Source organism: Cherax quadricarinatus, chromosome 61, assembly GCF_038502225.1.
Source record: "Cherax quadricarinatus isolate ZL_2023a chromosome 61, ASM3850222v1, whole genome shotgun sequence".
NCBI classification, from domain to species: Eukaryota; Metazoa; Arthropoda; class Malacostraca; order Decapoda; family Parastacidae; genus Cherax; species Cherax quadricarinatus.
Window position 1 is genome coordinate 3556065 of NC_091352.1, and position 18176 is coordinate 3574240.

The 18176-nt window shown below is 39.7% G+C and overlaps 2 protein-coding genes across 3 annotated transcripts in view; one reads left to right on the forward strand and one right to left on the reverse strand.

Annotated features, from left to right (window-relative positions):
• Positions 1–18176, forward strand: part of LOC128699444 (matrix metalloproteinase-25) — a 516333-nt gene that overhangs the window by 108347 nt on the left and 389810 nt on the right. The window lies entirely within an intron of this gene.
• PMP34 (Peroxisomal Membrane Protein 34) lies at positions 5677–15073 on the reverse strand. Of its 2 annotated transcripts, XM_053792202.2 has the most exons (8): positions 14865–15073; positions 10988–11048; positions 10075–10141; positions 9661–9806; positions 9004–9123; positions 8060–8307; positions 6789–6856; positions 5677–6045 (listed from the first exon to the last, which is right to left on the reverse strand). In XM_053792202.2, exons 1-8 carry the CDS (start codon positions 14928–14930, stop codon positions 5892–5894), a joined length of 930 nt encoding a protein of 309 aa, XP_053648177.1. In that variant the 5' UTR covers positions 14931–15073; the 3' UTR covers positions 5677–5891. The 2 variants fall into 2 exon arrangements, with proteins under 2 accessions (XP_053648177.1, XP_053648178.2); XM_053792203.2 differs by lacking the exon at positions 10075–10141 and having other exon boundaries at positions 5740–6045; positions 14865–15004.

The window sequence follows — 18176 nt, forward strand, 5'->3', positions numbered from 1 at the left end:
TAGCTGGTTCTGACTTGTAATACTACTAATAAATATTTGTGACTGGTTCTGGAGTGAGACAACCACCTCAACATACCAATGAAGTTAGTAAGGCTGATAGTGATTCTTTATCCATCTATCTAGCTGGCTTTCACTAAAGGAAAAATATCTCCTCTAATGAAGTCAAGGAGAGAAGGAGGGTTGGGGAGGTTATTTCAGATTCAGTATGAGGAAGGGGAGAAGAGATCCAATTCCTCATATTGACTCTCTCTGTTGCATAGACCCCAAAATATAAAGCATTATTTTTTTTTTATTATCACACTGGCCGATTCCCACCAAGGCAGGGTGGCCCGAAAAAGGAAAACTTTCACCATCATTCGCTCCATCACTGTCTTGCCAGAAGGGTGCTTTACACTACAGTTTTTAAACTGCAACATTAACACCCCTCCTTCAGAGTGCAGGCACTGTACTTCCCATCTCCAGGACTCAAGTCCGGCCTGCCGGTTTCCCTGAATCCCTTCATAAATGTTACTTTGCTCACACTCCAACAGCACGTCAAGTATTAAAAACCATTTGTCTCCATTCACTCCTATCAAACACGCTCACGCATGCCTGCTGGAAGTCCAAGCCCCTCGCACACAAAACCTCCTTTACCTCCTCCCTCCAACCCTTCCTAGGCCGACCCCTACCCCGCCTTCCTTCCACTACAGACTGATACACTCTTGAAGTCATTCTGTTTCGCTCCATTCTCTCTACATGTCCGAACCACCTCAACAACCCTTCCTCAGCCCTCTGGACAACAGTTTTGGTAATCCCGCACCTCCTCCTAACTTCCAAACTACGAATTCTCTGCATTATATTCACACCACACATTGCCCTCAGACATGACATCTCCACTGCCTCCAGCCTTCTCCTCGCTGCAACATTCATCACCCACGCTTCACACCCATATAAGAGCGTTGGTAAAACTATACTCTCATACATTCCCCTCTTTGCCTCCAAGGACAAAGTTCTTTGTCTCCACAGACTCCTAAGTGCACCACTCACTCTTTTTCCCTCATCAATTCTATGATTCACCTCATCTTTCATAGACCCATCCGCTGACACGTCCACTCCCAAATATCTGAATACGTTCACCTCCTCCATACTCTCTCCCTCCAATCTGATATTCAATCTTTCATCACCTAATCTTTTTGTTATCCTCATAACCTTACTCTTTCCTGTATTCACCTTTAATTTTCTTCTTTTGCACACCCTACCAAATTCATCCACCAATCTCTGCAGCTTCTCTTCAGAATCTCCCAAGAGCACAGTGTCATCAGCAAAGAGCAGCTGTGACAACTCCCACTTTGTGTGTATAAAGCATTAGGAGCATGATAATGTACAAGCAACAATATGCATACTAGCACCTTTAACAATTCACAAATGTCCACTTACGTTAACTGCACACAAAAACAAGTGATACCTACATAAAATCAACATGGTAAACTTCTCCAGAGAAACCATATCAAAGTAAATACATAATGCAGTATATTATATGGCATTATTTTTCATACATGAACAGAATAATAATCTTCATATAAAGGATCTTTAACATTGTAATACAAGTTTAAACAGTTTTAACCAACAAAGCAAGCTAAAATTATAAAAATAATATTTTACAGGTAATTAATATACACATTTAATGGAGACTTGGTCCAAATGTCAAATGTTAAGGCCAGTTGACACACATCTAAATATTGCATTAGTATTATTAAATGTACTACACTCTAAGGGAGGGGTTTAGGATATTGGCAGTTTGGGACGTCGAAACTATCGTATCTGATTATTATTATTATAATCAAGGGGGAAGCGCTAAACCCGGAGGATTATACAGCGCCTGGGGGGGGGGGGATGTGGAAGGCATTCAGGCTTAATTCGGGGAACTGGAGCACAGATCCAATTCCCTAAATCAAGAGCCCCTCACCAACATCAAGGAACCTTCCCTGAGGGGTATCGTATCTGAACGCCTCTGCAAAGACAGTGATTATGTATGAGTGATGGTGAAAATGTTGAATGATGAAAGTTTTTTCTTTCTGGATTTTTTTTTCTCATTGGGTCACCATGTCTTGGTGGGAAACAGCCAACGTTAAAAAAAAAAAATACTAAACAAGGGCGAATAAGGTTTATTCCCCTCCTCATCATTGTCAGTGATGAAGATACAGTATTGCAAGAGTGGACAATAACAAATGAAAACATTACCTTGCAGAGAAATTATATAATTAAACTGAGCACTAAACCGAAAATTCTCTGCAGAGAAAATGTGAAACTTGTTTAATACAGATAATCAACTCTGTAGGCACACAACTCAAACCTAAGTTCATGCAAAACATTTTGTAATTATATTGTCTACAAGAACATCACATGCCATTAATGAGTTAAAGAGAAGTAAAAATGTCACCTTATCTCTAAATTACTCCATGGGGAAGTGGAACAGAATTCTTCCTCCGTAAGCCATGTGTGTCATAAGAGGCGACTAAAATGCCGGGAGCAAGGGGCTAGTAATCCCTTCTCCTGTATATATTAAATTTAAAAGGAGAAACTTTAGTTTTTCCTTTTGGGCCACCCCGCCTCGGTGGGATACGACTGGTTTGTTGAAAGAAAGATCTCTAAATTATATATTATGCTGAACATCCCTGCAGTATGATATATAAACAATATTATGACTGAAAAAGCATTTTTTTTCTTAACATACTGGCATCTCCAACCAAGGTAGGGTGACCTAAAAAAGAAACACTTTCACCATCATTCACACATAATCACTGTTTTTACAGAGGTGCCCGGATACGACAGTTTAGATGCCACTCCAAACAACCAATATCCTAAACTCCTCCTTCAAAGTGCAGGCACTGTATGACCCCTACCCCTCCTGGAACTGTAATGTCAGCATGCTTCTGGTACAGTGATTGAGTGAGATTGACAGTCCATACCACGGGCGGGGGTTAGAACCCGCAATCAGAGAGTCTCAAAATTCCAGACCATCGCGTTAGCCACTGGGCCAACTAGCCACAATAAGATTCATCCAACTAGGTATATTTATACACCATAGGAAGGTTAGCATAGACACCACTGTGACCACAAATGCAAGTTTTTACAGACGAATCTCCAGCTAGTGTGGCTGTGATGAACTCTAGCTCAAGTCCCCTCAAAGTCGTCAACATGACTCACGACCGTGGGTAATGCAACGATCTGGAGTTTTGGAACACTCTGATCGCAGGTTCTAACTCGCCCATGGTATGGTTTGTTTGCAATCGTGTCATTACAATTTCATGAGACATTGACAGTGTTTTCTTTGTTGGGTTACCCTACCTTGGTGGGAGATGGGTGGAGTATTAAAAAAAATGATATTCACCCTGGCATTAAACCCATATGGGTGATTTAGATACATCTAGACAGGTACATAATTCAAAACAAAAATAAATTCTGACTACACATCAAATGCATGATACTGTCACAAAGTTTAAGCCCATGCAATATTGTATATTTACCTTGATTTGTAAGATATTTCATAACTCCTCAAGTAAACCTTCTATATAATGGACTAATGGGGAATTTGGCATCTGGTAATGATGATCATAATGGACAGAGAGGAAATTTTGCCATAATATCATTAGCCAACACTTACGTAGGTAAAACACATAGGCAACAGTTAGGCAACTTTATTCCGAAACGTTTCGCCTACACACTAATACACTAATAAAATGTTGAGAAAAAGAAACTCATTTACAAATTAAATTAAAATAAACAAAAATAAATTCTTTTAAACTCTATTCATAAATTTACACATACTGTATTAAACACAAATAAAACTTATGGAATGCAACAGCAGAAGCATAAACTATATTATATTATATATTATCACACTGGCCGATTCCCACCAAGGCAGGGTGGCCCGAAAAAGAAAAACTTTCACCATCATTCACTCCATCACTGTCTTGCCAGAAGGGTGCTTTACACTACAGTTTTTAAACTGCAACATTAACACCCCTCCTTCAGAGTGCAGGCACTGTACTTCCCATCTCCAGGACTCAAGTCCGGCCTGCCGGTTTCCCTCAACCCCTTCATAAATGTTACTTTGCTCACACTCCAACAGCACGTCAAGTGTTAAAAACCATTTGTCTCCATTCACTCCTATCAAACACGCTCACGCATGCCTGCTGGAAGTCCAAGCCCCTCGCACACAAAACCTCCTTTACCCCCTCCCTCCAACCTTTCCTAGGCCGACCCCTACCCCGCCTTCCTTCCACTACAGACTGATACACTCTCGAAGTCATTCTGTTTCGCTCCATTCTCTCTACATGTCCGAACCACCTCAACAACCCTTCCTCAGCCCTCTGGACAACAGTTTTGGTAATCCCGCACCTCCTCCTAACTTCCAAACTACGAATTCTCTGCATTATATTCACACCACACATTGCCCTCAGACATGACATCTCCACTGCCTCCAGCCTTCTCCTCGCTGCAACATTCATCACCCATGCTTCACACCCATATAAGAGCATTGGTAAAACTATACTCTCATACATTCCCCTCTTTGCCTCCAAGGACAAAGTTCTTTGTCTCCACAGACTCCTAAGTGCACCACTCGCCCTTTTCCCCTCATCAATTCTATGATTCACCTCATCTTTCATAGACCCATCCGTTGACACGTCCACTCCCAAATATCTGAATACATTCACCTCCTCCATACTCTCTCCCTCCAATCTGATATCCAATCTTTCATCACCTAATCTTTTTGTTATCCTCACAGCCTTACTCTTTCCTGTATTCACTTTTAATTTTCTTCTTTTGCACACCCTACCAAATTCATCCACCAATCTCTGCAACTTCTCTTCAGAATCTCCCAAGAGCACAGTGTCATCAGCAAAGAGCAACTGTGACAACTCCCACTTTATGTGTGATTCTTTATCTTTTAACTCCACGCCTCTTGCCAAGACCCTCGCATTTACTTCTCTTACAACCCCATCTATAAATATATTAAACAACCACGGTGACATCACACATCCTTGTCTAAGGCCTACTTTTACTGGGAAATAATTTCCCTCTTTCCTACATACTCTAACTTGAGCCTCACTATCCTCGTAAAAACTCTTCACTGCTTTCAGTAACCTACCTCCTACACCATACACTTGCAACATCTGCCACATTGCCCCCCTATCCACCCTGTCATACGCCTTTTCCAAATCCATAAATGCCACAAAGACCTCTTTAGCCTTATCTAAATACTGTTCACTTATATGTTTCACTGTAAACACCTGGTCCACACACCCCCTACCTTTCCTAAAGCCTCCTTGTTCATCTGCTATCCTATTCTCCGTCTTACTCTTAATTCTTTCAATAATAACTCTACCATACACTTTACCAGGTATACTCAACAGACTTATCCCCCTATAATTTTTGCACTCTCTTTTATCCCCTTTGCCTTTATACAGAGGAACTATGCATGCTCTCTGCCAATCCCTAGGTACCTTACCCTCTTCCATACATTTATTAAATAATTGCACCAACCACTCCAAAACTATATCCCCACCTGCTTTTAACATTTCTATCTTTATCCCATCAATCCCGGCTGCCTTACCCCCTTTCATTTTACCTACTGCCTCACGAACTTCCCCCACACTCACAACTGGCTCTTCCTCACTCCTACAAGATGTTATTCCTCCTTGCCCTATACACGAAATCACTAGATAATGTAATTATAATATATATTATAATGTATAATATACATTATAATGTAATTATACTGTAATTATAATCACTTAAACACCTAGAAACACTCATACCCCTGAGAACAAAGCATATTCTAGAAGTAAACACTTATCATAAATTCACAAGCACACTACCCTAAATGCAAAATGACTAGATATTACAATTTAACTTTTCATGGCTGTCTTCTTGTTGCCCATCAGAATGGCAAACACAAAGCCAACAATTTTCTCATACAAGACAAACATGAGTGCTGCTGTCACCACTGTCTGCAGAATCTTGGCTTCCAAACCCTTGAATAACCCTCTGAAGCCGTATGTCCTGTAAACAGATTAGAGTAAAATATTAAGAGAACTTTCCCAAGATAAAATTATGAAACAGCTACCAGTTGAATTAAATCATAAAATTTAGAAAAGTTGAACAATGCAAAAATGTAATGCATTTTCTGTTTTATTTGAGAAGAAAAAAGGTAATTTTAATAAGTTGTGTATTAGATCAAATATCTAAAAATATCATCAATAATCAAGTGTTTGGGGAATATGAAAGAAAAAGACAATTGCACCCCATTTAACCAGGTAGAACTCGACCCCTGCAACCACAAATAGGTAAGTACACAATAACCAGGAGCTCTGGTTAACCATAATTATTTCAGTGGCAGTAATTGCCTCAGATTAACCAGATATTCTCAAGCCAGCCAAAGCTAGGTGACATTACACTAGCTTGAAAATTTAATGAATTAGACAATTATTAACCTAGTAACAAATCAATGCATACATATGAAGAATCTGTCTAGGTAATTTTATCCATAATCACTAAAAGTTCCACAAATACATAATGTATAATCTAACTTCTCTAAATTTGTCTATCTTAGAGTACTATTTTCTCTACACACTCAAGGGACCTTTTCATAATGAAATGTATTCCTCCATTTTCTACTTATGTTAGTCACTCTTCAATAATTTTAACTACTTTCATGTCACACTTCTGCACACTAGCCTAGTAAATTTGCTTTTCATCATCTTTTAAACAATACCTAAAATTATATAATCAAACTGTTTTCCAACCTGATTATATGAAGCATAATGGGGATGAGACCAGCCTTCTGTGGCAGCCTCTCATAGTTGTGACCATGCTGGAAAGGAAAGTCACCGTGATCACCGACCTATATCATACAGACTTAAGTTCCACTAGATGGTCAGTGGGGATTTATGACACTGATGTATATTATACAAGCTGAGGAGGGATATTGAGGTGGTTTGGACATTTAGAGAGGATGGAACAAAACAGAATGACTTGGAGGGCTCATAAATCTGTAGTGGAAGGAAGGCGGGGTAGGGGGTCATCCTAGGAAAGGTTAGTGGGAGTAAAGAAGGTTTTGCGTGTGAGGGGGCTGGGACTTCCAGCAGGCGTGCATGAGCTTGTTACATACGAGCGAGTGGAGACAAATGTTTTTTATGACTTGACATGCTGTTGGAGTTTGAGCAGAGTAACATTTATGAATGAATTTAGGGAAACCAGTTAGCCGGACTGGAGTCCTGGAGGTGGGAAATATATTGCCCGTGCCCTGAAAGAGGGGAGTTGATATGTTGTAGTTTTTTTTAACTGTAGTCTAGGCGCATCTCTGGAAACAGTGATGGAGTGAATGATGATAAAAGTGTTTCTTCTTTTTCAGGTCACCCTGTCTCAGTGGGGAAACAGCCAATGTGTTAATAGAAAAAGAAAATTAACTAGATGATGTTCTGTGGGGATTTATGACAGTTTTATAAAAAATAGTTTTTTTTAACGAACTGGCCGTATTCCAGTGAGGCAGAGGTGACCTAAAAAAATGAATATTTTTCTTTTTAAATTTAGTAATTTATAAAGAAGAAGTTACTAGCCCATTGTTCCCTGCGTTATAGACAGCTCTTACAACACGCATGGCTTACAGAGGAAGAATTCTTTTCAACTTCCCCATGGAGATAAGAGGAAATAAAGAACAAGAACTATTAAGAAAACAGAAGAAAACTCAGATGGGTGTGTAAATATATATGCATGTAGCATCCAAGCATGTGCAGTGTCACCCGAGTGTAAGTAGAAGTAGTAAGATATACCTGTTATCTTACATGCTTATGAGACAAAAAAAGGACACCAGCAGTCCTACCATCATGTAAAACAATTACAGGTTTTCATTTCACACTCATTTGGTAGGATGGTAGTACCTCCCTGGGTGGCTGCTGGCTACCAGTCTACTACCTCATAAATAGATAAATATCATAAATAAATAACATGTACAGTACATCTTCCTGTTTTCACCTATGGGGTTAACACTTTACATTAAAATAAAATTTCTAATTACCCTTTGCTTGGCTTGCACCAGCTGAATGGGATAAGTGAGGACAGTAGCAATGGCTTTGGCTGCTGCACCAACAGCAAACACTACCAGGGAGTTAAGCTGTCTCGCACCGTAAATACTCTGCATGTTACGCTTCATTGCTTCATAAGCCATGAACTGGATGGCTGGATTGACGGTCAGAATGAGGGAAGAACCAGCACCGGACCATAGACCAGCCAGGCCCTCTTCTCGTCCAACATGTCTCAGACCATCTGGAAATTATATTTGCATTTTAAACTAGTTTGATTGCTTTGTTATATACCATGCTTTATCATATATCATTAGAATGCATAACCTGTTATATAGTGTTTCAAATACATCACTGATAAACATTAGTTACATCAAATTCTACAACACTCGTAACTTTATTATACTCCTCCTTTATTTCAAATTCTAATTAGAATTTTTCAAAAAAATCATATTTGAAAAAAACTAATTAAAAACTTAAAAAAATAATAATTATATGAACATCAGAACATTGTGATGTACAATATATCCACATCATTCTTGTAAACATTTTACTACGATGCTCAGCTGCACTCTTCATGCTGGAGGAAGGTACTGCCCCGTGCAACAATATCTTACCTGACATACTTGAACAAGTTTCCAGATTTCTTAATTCTCAAATGGCAGCCAATTATTATTATTATTGTCATCATTATTATTACCATTAGTATTATTACCATCAAAGAGCCACAGTGCCTTAGTGCTGGTAAAGGGTTTTTAATCCAAGGAACTGGAGCAAATCAGATTACCTTGAATTCCCCAATGTAAAATCTTTACAGGTTAGTGCCTCACTTAGAATGAAACAATAATAATAATATATGCAAGTCTAAAAAAAAAAAAAAAAAAAAACTGCCATAAGAGATAAAATCATAATCTTCAAATTTGAAAATGACCTCACTCACCTAGCATACCCTTGTACTTGCGAGATGCAGTGACCTGGCTGGTATGGACTTTAGCACCCTGCATCTTCAACCGTGTGTTCACAACCCATAGTGGATTGGTCATCATTACATTCACTGATCCTGCAATAATGAGAAAATGATCGACCCTTGTAATACAGCATGGTTGAATAACACATTACACATATTTATGACAGTTAGCTAATAAATATAAACTAGATACAGAGAAGACTTTCAATTAGCACTTTCCTTGAAGATAAGATTGAACATAGAAAAATTTGAACTGCGTTTACTATCAATTATTACATTATTATTATTACACCTACCATCCGACTTATGACCTGCTTGACATACGACCACTCGACTTACAACCATGCTTTGTCTGCCAAATTTCTGGGAAATAAACAACTGTTTGTGTTGTACACTGTTTTTCCTAAACCTTACAGTATGAAATACAGTACTAACAGCATAAAAAGTAAAAATGAAATACCAAAATTAAACAATAAAATAAAATCATTACACAAATGTGATGTTGATATTCAGTAGTAAGGTTCGACTTATGTCCATTTTGACTTACAACCGGTTGGAAAGAACCAAGCTCGGTCATAAGTCGGATGGTAGGTGTACGTATTATTAGTATTATTATTATAATTCACAAACCTGCAACCATAGCGAGTACAAGGTCTCGTAGTGCTGAATTATCTTCATTGGCTATTCGTTTGAGCCCATGAAAGGTGTAAAAATAAACAAAGTTGGAGCAATATAAAGACTCTATCACAGGGAGGAGGCCTCGATACAAGCCAGCACTGAAGAAAATGAGTAATGGGAAAAAGATACATTATGATAAATACAAGAGAGATCAAAGTACAAATCACACTTAATATAAAATGGAGTTTAATATACACAATGTAGCTTTCTACAATAATAAATCTAGTTAGACTAAGTAAGTCCTAGATCTTGATATGAATAAATCTACTTGTTAATGCAGTAAACATTATCTAAAGTTTCTAGGAATTAGCCCCCCCCAAAAAAAAAAAAAAACAATACCGTCACTGCAGGAACCTTCAAACTTACTATCCCTCTTGCTTGTACACTTCAGCCAGCATAACAAATGTGTTGCGACTTGACTGGCATTCCTCCACTGCAATATTGGAACAGCAATTAGTAATAAACAAAATAAAAAATTACAAAAAACAGCTTGGATACATTCACATCAACAAACTTCAGAAACTAGTTTGCAGGTTATCCCTTCCTTCCCCCACACGACAAACCAATCAGAAAAAATAACAGAAAGTACCAGTAACCAAAATATTCGGTACAACTAGTTTGTTAGTAGAGTACTGTAATACAGTTGTCATTTTAATACAGTATACAGTATAATATAAAAATACTGTTACTTTCCAGAGTAAATTTCATGACCAATGTAGCATTCGTAGTGAAATACAACAACATTACATTGTCTTAGAGAAGTTAAAATCTGGTCAAAAGATTGTCTACCTGTACAAGGCAAAATTGATACTCCTCTTTCTGAGTATAAATCCTCACCTAACTTATCAATACCATCCTAAAATATCTCAGAACAAGAAATTAGTATACAAGTTGACAAAAAGATGCAATACAAAATTGGAATGTTGATGTGGTATGCAACAGTGAAGCTGAAGTGTGAGACTGATTATGCAATTAAGACAGGGTGAAGATGATGTGTGTGTGAAGGAAAAAATATGAAAGACAATCTATATAAACAAGTTACCTAAAATTACCAGTAAATATGTATGTAAAACCAGTATTATTATTATTATTAAATTTGTGAAAGTGCTAAACCCATACAGGTCATACAACATCTGGTAAAATGGGAGGCAATAGGTTCAATTCAGTGACTGGGAGGTCGAGTCCAATTCCCTGGATTAAGAGCCCTTCATCAGCATCAAGGATCCTCTCATGAGGAGTATAAAGCCAATAAATAGTTAGTAATCAGAGATACACTTACACTGCAATCTTGTTCTGACTGTGTCGAGAGGGAAGACAGCAGACATAGCCACTGCAGATCCCTGGAATTTAAGTATAATACAGGAATAAATGTAAAATATAAGTTTGCTGCTACAATAAACAGATGCAATATTATTATTATTATTATTATTATTATTACATTCATGAGGAAGTACTAAACCTGTAGGAGGCCATACAGCACCAAAGGGAATAGAATGAAACCCAGCTTCTTCCAAGAGAGGGGAGATCAGATCCAGTTCCATGAATCAAAAGCCCCTCAATGACATTAAGGAACTTCTCTTGAAGGGCTGATACAATAGTATTCAATAAGATTTTTCTCCTGTCACAACCCAAGTAACATCTTTATAACACCAGCTATAAACATGCACCTAGTGTCATCTACTTTACATTATATGATCAAAGAAATAGAGTTCTGTTAAGTTTTACATAAATTGTGCAAATTAAACTACTGTGCCTACTCCTATTTACCTGGAGAGAGTTCTGGGGGGCAACACCCCCGCAGCCCGGTCTGTGACCAGGCCTCCTGGTGGATCAGAGCCTGATCAACCAGGCTGTTGCTGCTGGCTGCAAGCAAACCAACGTACAAGCCACAGCCCGGCTGGTCAGGAACCGACTTTAGGTGCTTGTCCAGTGCCAGCTTGAAGACTGCCAGGGGTCTGTTGGTAATCCCCCTTATGTATGCTGGAAGGCAGTTGAACAGTCTCAGGCCCCTGACACTTATTGTATGGTCTCTTAACGTGCTAGTGACACCCCTGCTTTTCATTGAGGGGATGTTGCATCGTCTGCCAAGTCTTTTGCTTTCGTAGTGAGTGATTTTCGTGTGCAAGTTCGGTACTAGTCCCTCTAGGATTTTCCAGGTGTATATAATCATGTATCTCTCCCGCCTGCGTTCCAGGGAATACAGGTTTAGGAACCTCAAGCGCTCCCAGTAATTGAGGTGTTTTATCTCCGCTATGCGCGCCGTGAAGGTTCTCTGTACATTTTCTAGGTCAGCAATTTCACCTGCCTTGAAAGGTGCTGTTAGTGTGCAGCAATATTCCAGCCTAGATAGAACAAGTGACCTGAAGAGTGTCATCATGGGCTTGGCCTCCCTAGTTTTGAAGGTTCTCATTATCCATCCTGTCATTTTTCTAGAAGATGTGATTGATACAATGTTATGGTCCTTGAAGGTGAGATCCTCCAACATGATCACTCCCAGGTCTTTGACGTTGTTGTTTCGCTCTATTTTGTGGCCAGAATTTGTTTTGTACTCTGATGAAGATTTAATTTCCTCGTGTTTACCATATCTGAGTAATTGAAATTTCTCATCGTTGAACTTCATATTGTTTTCTGCAGCCCACTGAAAGATTTGGTTGATGTCCACCTGGAGCCTTGCAGTGTCTGCAATGAAAGACACTGTCATGCAGATTCGGGTGTCATCTGCAAAGGAAGACACGGTGCTGTGGCTGACATCCTTGTCTATGTCGGATATGAGGATGAGGAACAAGATGGGAGCGAGTACTGTGCCTTGTGGAACAGAGCTTTTCACCGTAGCTGCCTCGGACTTTACTCTGTTGACGACAACTCTCTGTGTTCTGTTAGTGAGGAAATTATAGATCCATTGACCGACTTTTCCTGTTATTCCTTTAGCACGCATTTTGTGCGCTATTACGCCATGGTCACACTTGTCGAAGGCTTTTGCAAAGTCTGTATATATTACATCTGCATTCTTTTTGTCTTCTAGTGCATTTAGGACCTTGTCGTAGTGATCCAATAGTTGAGATAGTTTAAGTTTCTCGATAAAGGTTGGTTGAGCTCTGAAGAGAAAGTGAAGACTGAAATGGTAACTAAAAGTTTATTTAGATAAAACTATCATTTTAAACTATTGCATTTGTTAATGACTGGGAGGTCATGGCTCCTTCCCAGTCTCAGACCAGCATTCCTAAATTGGAAAGGAAATACTACAAAAATATAAACTACTGAGAAACACCTATGTAAGTAAATTATTATTATTATTTTAGGAGGATGTGCTAACCCAACAGGGGTTATATAGTGCCTGGGAGGCAATAATGTGTGATTCAGGGAAAGAGAGGTTAGATCCAATTCCTCAGATCAAGAGCCTCTCAATGGCATCAAGGAACCTTCCTTGACAGGATATACAATTAAAGCTAAATATAAAATATACTGAGTACAAGTAGGAGTTTGCAAAATTTACTTGTACATGTTAATGAAAGAAAAGACCAGGAATCCTACCAGACTGCAAAACATTTATAGTCTTCTCATTCACAATAATATGACAGAATGATAGTACTGTGTCTCCCTAGATGGTTTTTATCTCAATAAAATTAGGTACATAATTTACTGTAATTTACTACTGCATATAAAGATGCTGTAAAAGTTTAAAATTATGTATTAGGCTTAAATAAACGCTTACTTAGTCCATTACTGTTTATAAAAAAACCTGGTGGCCTGGTGGCTAAAGCTCTCGCTTCGCACACGGAGGGCCCGGGTTTGATTCCTGGTGGGTGGAAACATTTCGACATGTTTCCTTACACCTGTTGTCCTGTTCACCAAGCAGCAAATGGTTACCTGGGTGTTAGTCAACTAGTGTGGGTCGCATCCTGGGGGACAAGATTGAGGATCCCAATGGAAATAAGTTAAGACAGTCCTTGATGACACACTGACTTTCTTGGGTTATCCTGGGTGGCTAACCCTTCAGGGTTAAAAATCCAAAGAAAATCTTATGTTATCTAATTTTGTAAAAGCTATTTACCATATGGAAATTATTGTTACTACTACTACTACATGACAGGCAGCGATACTCACTATACTTCCGAAAAATAAAAAATACGTAGTGCATTATAAATATAATTTGTTTTATTCTCTATGCATCAGATTATATAATCAGGATGGGTTGAAGAAAAGCATTTTATTCAGAATATTAACACAGTGTTAGCGACCTAGCATATGCCAGATCAGTCGTGTATTTCCATTGGGATCCTTAACTCCTTCCCAGGATGTGACCCGATAACAGCTGGTTAGGTGAATAAGAGACAGGTAAAGGAAAATATGCCCAAACTTTCCCACTTATACCAAAACTGAACCCAGGTCCTTCATATATGAACTGGAACTCCCACTTGATCCACACTGTACCTACTTGAGCCAGTGATAATACACCCACACCTACTACTTACCTGGAGTATACCTGGAGAGGGTTCTGGGGGTCAACGCCCCTGAGGTCCGGTCTGTGACCAGGCCTCTCAATGGATCAGGTCCTGATCAACCAGGCTGTTATTGCTGGCCACACATAAACCTATGTACAAACCACAGGCTGACTGGTCAGGTACTGACTTTAGGTGCTTGTCCAGCATGTTCTTGAAGACAGTCAGGGGTCTATTGGTAATCCCCCTTATATATGCTGGGAGGCAGTTGAACAGTCTTGGGCCCCTGACACTGTTTTCTCTTAGTGCACTCATGGCTCCCCTGCTTACTATATTACATAAATCTACATTTTTACTGTTAACTGATGCATAATAAAACAAAAGTACAAAAAGAAACATATTTTATTTGGATTATTAGCCCAGAGGATTAATATCCCAGGATAACCCAGTACATGTCGTTAGAATATCTGGTTTATGTTCAATGAGACTTTTAATTCTCTTCCACAGGATACAACCCACATTGGCTGTCTAACAACCATGTACCTACTTACCAGGTGTAAGTTTATTAAGGCACAGGTACACATAATTACAATTATCATATTGTAAATTACCCAAAAATCGTCAGTGGCTAATTTCCACTGGGGTCCTTGAGCAAGAGCCCCTCACCAGCATCAAGGAACCTCCCATAAGGGGAGAAGAAAGTAATTAAGTACTCACACATCCTCCAGCGAGTGCATGAACCAGACTAGAATAAGAGAAGAGTCCTGAGTTCCTGCCAGCCATCACTGCTACTCTTAATTACTTCTTCCTCCTCTACTAATATATCTACTCTCTATATATATGTCCTTGGGTAGATTTATCTATATCATCTTTCTGTCTTGCTGAAGGCTTTAAAGAGTTCTTATATTTTGAAGATCTAGATTAATAAAAACATTCCTTGAAGACTTTGATTATTGTTCCACCCGGGGAGAGGGAAGTCCAAGTCACCTTCAGTTATGGATATATAAAATATTACGACTGTCACAACTTGAATTATTTAGGAGAATTTAAAATTCACATTAACGTGGCATTACGTCTATCTTTCCCTCGGTTCAGCTTATTTCATAAACGTTATTAAACGATTATAGCTGCAGATCAGTGGCTGGTGAACGTCATATTATTGAAGACTGTCTTGGACTCAGTTCACCTAGTAATTAAGTTTAATATAAATAAGTTTATTCAGGTACACATAAATACTTACATTAATTATCATACACAGCAGCATATATGTAGATTACCCAGGATAACCCAGAAAAATCAGCCAGAGTGACTTATTACCAATACATAAAGGTGGTGACCCTACATTATTATTATTATAATCAAGGGGGAAGCGCTAAACCCGGAGGATTATACAGCGCCGGGGGGGGGGGGGGATGTGGAAGGCATTCAGGCTTAATTCGGGGAACTGGAGCACAGATCCAATTCCCTAAATCAAGAGCCCCTCACCAACATCAAGGAACCTTCCTTGAGGGGGGTGACCCTACAGACTTAAACTATAGGCCAATATCAAACTTACATTGCTATCCAAAATCTTTGAGAAACTCGTGCACAGGAGACTGTATTCATTTATAACGGCACAAAACATACTCAACCCCTGCCAATTTGGATTCAGGAAAAATAAAAGCACTAACGATGCAATCATAAAAATGCTAGATCTGCTTTACACAGCATTGGAAAATAAGGAATATCCACTAGGAATTTTTATTGGCCTAAGAAAAGCTTTTGACACAGTAGACCACGGCATCCTACTCCACAAACTTGACCATTATGGTATAAGAGGCCATGCACTTGCATATTTCAAATCTTACCATACTAATAGGTATCAGTATGTCACCATTAAAGACAGCATCAACAACACGGCCACTTGATACTGGAGTTCCGCAGGGAAGTGTCCTTGGTCCCCTGCTCTTCCTCATATACATCAATGATCTTCCAAACGTATCTCAACACCTGAACCCCATTCTCTTTGCTGACGACACGACTTATGTCATCTCTCACCCTAATCTTGCCACCCTCAACACCATTGTTAATGAGGAGCTGATCAAAATATCGACTTGGATGACAGCCAATAAACTTACGCTTAACACTGACAAAACCTACTACATTATGTTTGGTAGCAGAGCAGGAGATGCGCGAATTAACATTAAGATCGACAACACTCTAATTGCCAGGCATAATGAGGGCAAATTCCTAGGCCTATACCTCGACAACAACCTGAACTTCAGCACCCATATCCAACACAACCAAAAAAGTATCCAAAACGGTTGGGATCCTCTCCAAGATACGATACTACGTGCCGCAAACTGCTCTTCTCACACTATACCATTCACTTATATATCCATACCTCACCTATGCTATCTGTGCTTGTGGTTCAACTGCAGCAACACACCTAAAGCCAATAATAACCCAACAAAAAGCCGCAGTAAGAACAATCACTAAATCCCATCCCTGGCAACACCCCCCCCCCACTCTTCATAGATCTAAACTTACTCCCTGTTCAGTACATCCACACTTACTACTACCTGGAGTTTACCTGGAGAGAGTTTCGGGGGTCAACGCCCCCGCGGCCCGGTCTGTGACCAGGCCTCCTGGTGGATCAGCGCCTGATCAACCAGGCTGTTGCTGCTGGCTGCACGCAAACCAACGTACGAGCCACAGCCCGGCTGATCAGGAACTGACTTTAGGTGCTTGTCCAGTGCCAGCTTGAAGACTGCCAGGGGTCTGTTGGTAATCCCCCTTATGTGTGCTGGGAGGCAGTTGAACAGTCTCGGGCCCCTGACACTTATTGTATGGTCTCTTAACGTGCTAGTGACACCCCTGCTTTTCATTGGGGGGATGGTGCATCGTCTGCCAAGTCTTTTGCTTTCGTAGTGAGTGATTTTCGTGTGCAAGTTCGGTACTAGTCCCTCTAGGATTTTCCAGGTGTATATAATCATGTATCTCTCCCTCCTGCGTTCCAGGGAATACAGGTTTAGAAACCTCAAGCGCTCCCAGTAATTGAGGTGTTTTACCTCCGTTATGCGCGCCGTGAAAGTTCTCTGTACATTTTCTAGGTCAGCAATTTCACCTGCCTTAAGTAAGTAAGTAAGTAAGTTTATTCAGGTATACACAAATACAGTTACATAGAATTATCATACATAGCAGCATATGTGTAGGGAACCTAGGATAACCCAAAAAAGTCAGACAGAGTGACTTATTTCCATTGGGGTCCTTGAAAGGTGCTGTTAGAGTGCAGCAATATTCCAGCCTAGATAGAACAAGTGACCTGAAGAGTGTCATCATGGGCTTGGCCTCCCTAGTTTTGAAGGTTCTCATTATCCATCCTGTCATTTTTCTAGCAGATGCGATTGATACAATGTTATGGTCCTTGAAGGTGAGATCCTCCGACATAATCACTCCCAGGTCTTTGACGTTGGTGTTTCGCTCTATTTTGTGGCCAGAATTTGTTTTGTACTCTGATGAAGATTTAATTTCCTCATGTTTACCATATCTGAGTAATTGAAATTTCTCATCGTTGAACTTCATATTGTTTTCTGCAGCCCACTGAAAGATTTGGTTGATGTCCGCCTGGAGCCTTGCAGTGTCTGCAATGGAAGACACTGTCATGCAGATTCGGGTGTCATCTGCAAAGGAAGACACGGTGCTGTGGCTGACATCCTTGTCTATGTCGGATATGAGGATGAGGAACAAGATGGGAGCTAGTACTGTGTGCACATCTGTGCAATCTACATCTACAGGACCTTAAATTCCAATATTAACCTTGACCTAAAACGCTTTCTTGATAGATGTGACAGAACCCACAGGCATAACACCAGACACAAACATCTCTATGACATTCCCCGTGTCCGACTAAACGTTTACAAAAATTCAATGTATGTCAAAGGCCCTAAAATCTGGAACACCCTACCTGAAAATTCTAAAACTGCAGACACATTCATCACCTTCAAAACTACCATCAGAAAATATCTTATCTCCCTGATACACCCTGTC